Below are 5,494 nucleotides of genomic sequence, written 5' to 3'. Positions count from 1 at the left end.
CAATTCATCAAAGCACCTCTTTTTTGTTAAGAAGATCCTCATCTCATCCCTGGAGTGGAAAGAGCAAACAAATGTCATCATACTCTTGAAATCTTTGACACCTAGATAGTAAAGAGCACATTTGTCAAGCACATGTTTTTCAATTTTTTGTATCTCTAGATTCGTCTTCACATGTTCAACACTCATAGCCAAATCGTTATTTTTGTAGCAATCTATGAACTCATGGGCTTTTTTTTAATATTTCTTCTTCAGTTGTTCCTTCAGACAAAATTCTAGCTTCTTTGCACACAAACTGAAAGAAGTCATTAGAACAGCTTTTAGCAAATAAAACAGCCTTCTTTAGCAATTCATCCTTCTGTGTAAAAGGTTCATGTGCTTTTTGAAAAACTGGAGATTCCAAAAATACATGCCACAAGATAGTCAATGACGATTGCCTGTGAAATCCACCCGTGTAAAGAATGTCAGCTTCAAGGGAAGGATCGGGTTTGAGTCTTGCCACCTTTGCAGCTTCTTGAATGTTACCCCATTCTACTTCCAGTGATATAAGTTCATCAAAGCATCTCTTTTTTGTTAAGAATTGCCGCATCTCATCCTTTGAGTGAAAAGAAATAACAAATTTCATCATTCTTTTCAAATCCTTGACACCAAAATAGTAAAGAGCACCTTTTCTCAAAAACTCTTGCTCTGCAACCCCACATCCTCCCCATTGCTCTAGTAACCGAATACCCATTTCAAATAAATTTCCATCAGAGCAAGCACAAAGACACTTTGCAAAAGCTCCAGCCTTCTCATATTCCTCAGCTGCACGTTTACATGATTTTGAATGTGAATATCAGATAAAACAGATAATAATAAAAACCACAAGAAACAGACGTACAAATGTTGGGGACCCAAATCTTCAACTTATTTCTCCATTCGTTTTACAAATGTTCATTATATGCAGTGGGCTAGTATTTCTTAAAGACTTAAATCATGTATCCATGTAAATCTTATAGGAAGAGATAGTTTAATTGTTGACTTCAAAAATTGAATCGATTTCACAAAGGAGGTAGTGTAAAAAGAAAGTAAAAGATTACCAGCTGTTTTATAATCTTCCATCTCATAGAAGCACTCAGCAGCCAACATATGCTTTCCAAGAGACTGAAATAGCTCAGCAGCTTCCTTAAAGACCTTCTTCCTTTCAATCTCTGAACTGTTGATACCTTCAGCAATTGCACGGAGTTGATATGCTTTTGCCAATCTTTCAGAATACTTGTTTTCAGCCTTCATGAAGCACATCTTTGCCATTCCAAAGTTATTCTCATAAAATAGCTGCAATTAAATAAAATAGATATCATTAAAAACCTCGACACAAACAAGCTTCTGATCAATGCATAGAATTTGGTTATAGATCAGACCTTTACGCCACGTGCTTTCCACTCGTCTTTACTGCTTGGAATTTTCATTTCTTCAGCAAAAGAATCATCCAAATGTTTGACTTCAACAAGGCTTAACTTTTTCCAGTAATCAAAGATTGGTTGAGAGAAACCTGTAGTTTCGGAAATCCATAACCTCTGTCTTGTTCGAGTGATTGCTACATACAACTGCTTAAGTTCACTGCATAAAACAACGTGCTTTTCCATATCGAAAGACGAAGTACACATTAAAGTAGAGCTCATGTTGAGGTCTTTTTCCTTCATATACTCGTAAATGATTCGCCATTCATTTGAGAAAGATGATGTAGTGAAAAAGTCATATAACAATACGTCCTACAAAACATGAAACGTAGAGTTGAGTGCATCATAATGTTTGGCTTTTGTGGTCATACAAATAATTTAATTCCATCTTAAGATTTGCAAAACAAATAAAAGATTCATTAGTGTTTTAATTACCTGAAATTCTAAGCCTTTAGACTCCATGATTGTTAGAACAAGGGCATTCTTGCCAACAATATTGACAACCTTCTCTTTAAGATATTCATCCCTAACTAAAACAACTTGCTCAGCACCAAATCCAATGACTTTCTGATCACTTCCAACTTCATTGGTTCCAAATATTGTTTTAATAGCATTATCACCTGTATCAGTTTCAAGAAGAACAGGTAGTTCCCCACTTATTCGACTACTTTCTGGCCTCAAAGCATCAACAAACAAAGGAAAAAACTGGCAAAGAAGGTCGATAACACTTTGGGCCAAATTTAAAACTCCAGTATGTGTGCGAAAGTTCTGGCTTAATTGAAATATTCTTGACATTGTTCCCTTTTCTGAACCCAAAAGGAAGTGGCTAAAAAACAACAACCTTATATCTTCGAATCTGAATCCAATACCCTTTGCTATGGCCTGTGCTGTATCTCCACAAAAAGCATAGCCCTCTTGAACATTTGTACAAACGTATTTGAAAAGCAAAATCTGCCTCATTGTAAGATCTTGAACTTCATCAATATATACATAATCCATAGAATCTCCCTTGTACCCTTCAAATTCAAGCCTTCGATGAAGATCATTCACTAAATCAGCCAAATCAAAATTTTCTTTTTCCAGTTTTATCTTCTCATACTGAACAAATATGGCATAGATCATTTCTCTCTTCTGTGCATCCAAAATGGAAGTTCGGGCATCACAAAGAGCAACATAATCTTCTCTAGAGAGGATCCCATTGGGAGCCTTTCCTGCCATTAATCCACCCTTTATAACAGACATTATTTCAGTATAAACTGTGGAGGTGTCAAAACTTTTTCTCAGCTTATTGTTGAAGTGATGCCAGTAAAGTGCACAAAATCTCTCATAAGTAACATCCTTTAACCTCATATATTGTTCCAAAACACTGAGTCTTGAGTTACTTGTGTTATTGCCACAAAGAAGCTTCCTAACACAAGGAAACCTCTCAAAGTATGATCTACCAACTGTTCCATCAAGCATTAGTAGGAATCTGTGGAATGTTATGATAAGTGGATATTTGTTTTGAGGAAGATGAATAAAGTGATCTGGAATATTTTCAGACAACATCATTTTATCAATGTCATCAGTAACCCCTGAGCTGCTTTTGGATGATGAACTACCCCCACATGTCAATCTGGATATTTCAAAAAGTCATCATCAGAGACGCATTATATTCATCTTATACTCATCTTAGTGGTGTAATTACACCAAAAGTAACTTCATTAAAGCAAGTTTGGATTGGTAGTTGCAGTAAAGTACTGATGTTAAAAAACTACTTCTCATATTTGATTTAAGAGCATAAGCAAAAAAACAAATCTAAGATGACATAACTTAATTAAGTTAAAGGTTGCTACTATTTGCATACAAATCGACATATACATACCGATTAAATTCACCAACTTGTTGTTTCACTGCATGGCAAAGTCTTGGACTCAGAGTAACAAAAAGTTGATGTAGCACATCTTGCTTCACCTCCTCATTGATTTCCATGTTTTCATGAAACGCTTCACATGCTAAATGGTGAAGCTGTTCCTTTCTGAATAATTTTGTAGTTAACACTGTAGTTTTTCCAGTTCCAGATCTTCCCAAAATGAAGCTGCTTTTGTCAAAAGAAACAACATCCTTTTCTTGTTCAGTGAGCTCAATAGGAAGCCCAAGAACCCCACCATCACATCCAGATATCATACCATTTACTACACCATGTGAAAACTGGTAGAACTTCATTAGTGTCAAACATTCACGCACCTTCACATTTTCAACACCTTCATCCATAAACATTTCCTCACAAGAATTCGAATTCTGAAATTTATACTGAATAATTTCAGTAGTCGAAGGCCAGTTCAACGGGAACTCAGAACCCCTGGGAATTAAAAAAAAAATAATTAGAAAGTTTGTAATCGTATAACAGATTAATTTGATGAAAGTAACAATGATATTTTTCATACCTTTGACCACATCTTGCTTTGCAATAGTTAATATACTCCTGAGTATACATCTTAATGATTCGTTCTAATTGTTTTACTAACTCTGTGATCTCAAGAAAAGGCAGTATATCCCAAACCTTCAAGGCTTGGACATAATGTGAATCCTTGACAATGTCTATAGTACATAGAAGATGCAATCCTTTAACTTTGAATTCTCTCATAAGTTCAGAATATGGGCTTCCACCAACAGAAGCTGTAGTCGAACTCCTTTTCGGCCTCCAACCAGTAGAAAGCTTTAGCAGCATCAGAAGTACTAGTTTTTTGGTCTCCAATGACTCAATGTTTGAAAATGATGTTATAAACTTGCTGCTAAAGAAAACCTAGACAATGAAAGTTGAATGCATGGTGAACTAAAGGTACACAACAACATATCTATATATATAGAATTAGATTTGTTGAATGATCTTCTAATGATATATATAGAATTACTTACAGGAAAACTTTGGTACTTTGAACTAACAAGAAAGCTGAATTACCTTCCATGTGGTATTTTGGAAGAGTGAAGACTCCCCAATAAGTAACTCATCTAGCTCATGAAGATCTTTCTTGACTTCGACTATGACCTTTGCGAGCTCCTTGTGTTCATCTGCTAGAAAGAAACATTGACGAGTTTTAGCCTCGAGAATTAATGGTTCCCAGTATGACCCTCCCTTCAGGAGCGCTCTTTCATCTCCTAGAATCCATACACAGCGTCTGAAAAAGTATCAGAATGTTAATGTCATGCAATCAGTATATATACTCCAACAACAGTTATCAGGAAAGGAAGAAAAATATTTAAATATGCGCTCATAGATCCCACACCTTTTCGATTTGAAATAGTCATTAGTATTCAGTTGTCGACTTCTCTTGAGCTCGTTGAATTCATCTCCATCAGCTCCAACTGTTGATATTATCGTAACATCATCTTCTGCGCCCTCATAATCTTGAAAAAACCCGACTTTTACATTTAAAAGATTATTGTTTTCGTAGTGCATTTCAACTTTCTGTTGCAGACATTGAACTTGAGCAGGGAATGGAGATAACACGGCAATGCTAATCTTATGCTTTGATGACGCACATTCTGTAACAGAATGGAACAAGTTCACAACTTGTTAGCTTGGATATTATAAGAAACGATGTTCTCTATCATGTCTTATGGAGTTTTTAGATACATAGTTTCATACCTTTATAGATTAACTGCAGTATTCGCAAAGTAACCGCAACCTCAATCATGTTTTGCATGTCATTTTCAGCATCTACAACCTCTTTTCGAGAAAAAATGTTGATGAATGAAAATGAACCAAACATTGCACCAGGAATATAGCATTTGTGTCTAACATTAACATTGTAACTCGAAGATAGTTCCATTTCTAACCTCACGAAATTGGAAGAGACAACTTCGTTACTAATGATTCTAAGGTATCTCTCTCACTATGACTTCTATTAAAGATTTACGTTAACGTAGCAAAAGTAGGTTAGATGGAGTGAAAGAAGCTCATCGATTGCTCTGCTCTAAGAAACCCTGCATCTGTTTCCATCGGAAGAGATAAATGAACCGTTTTACGGTTTCCAATTTCAATCATCCCCTATAACGTATCTCCCCAAGCTTCGTTG

General features: G+C 35.7%; 1 protein-coding gene across 1 annotated transcript; it reads right to left on the bottom strand.

Annotated features, from left to right (window-relative positions):
- Positions 1 to 220: 220 nt before the first annotated feature.
- On the bottom strand, positions 221 to 5,248 carry LOC145099090 (uncharacterized). Its single transcript, XM_079036679.1, has 9 exons — positions 5,065 to 5,248; positions 4,703 to 4,961; positions 4,378 to 4,594; positions 3,863 to 4,221; positions 3,301 to 3,777; positions 1,872 to 3,051; positions 1,398 to 1,748; positions 1,077 to 1,311; positions 221 to 801 (listed from the first exon to the last, which is right to left on the bottom strand). The coding sequence occupies exons 1-9, from the start codon at positions 5,246 to 5,248 to the stop codon at positions 221 to 223; spliced, it is 3,843 nt and encodes a 1,280-aa protein (XP_078892805.1).
- Positions 5,249 to 5,494: the final 246 nt, after the last annotated feature.

Source organism: Lactuca serriola, chromosome 4 (genome assembly GCF_051521515.1).
Source record: "Lactuca serriola cultivar US96UC23 chromosome 4, Lser_US96UC23_V15, whole genome shotgun sequence".
NCBI lineage: Eukaryota > Viridiplantae > Streptophyta > Magnoliopsida > Asterales > Asteraceae > Lactuca > Lactuca serriola.
The sequence above is the reverse complement of the archived record's forward strand: the minus strand, read 5'-3'. Positions and strand labels throughout refer to the sequence as shown.

What these genes read in the sequence shown, in the direction of transcription:
- LOC145099090 (XM_079036679.1), bottom strand. Translation starts at nt 5,248, where the DNA reads ATGGAACTATCTTCGAGTTACAATGTTAATGTTAGACACAAATGCTAT. An exon ending in CTAAAGGCTTAGAATTTCAG is followed by an intron (nt 1,749 to 1,871) that starts GTAATTAAAACA and finishes CATGTTTTGTAG; the next exon opens with GACGTATTGTTATATGACTT. An exon ending in GGAAAGCACGTGGCGTAAAG is followed by an intron (nt 1,312 to 1,397) that starts GTCTGATCTATA and finishes ATTTAATTGCAG; the next exon opens with CTATTTTATGAGAATAACTT.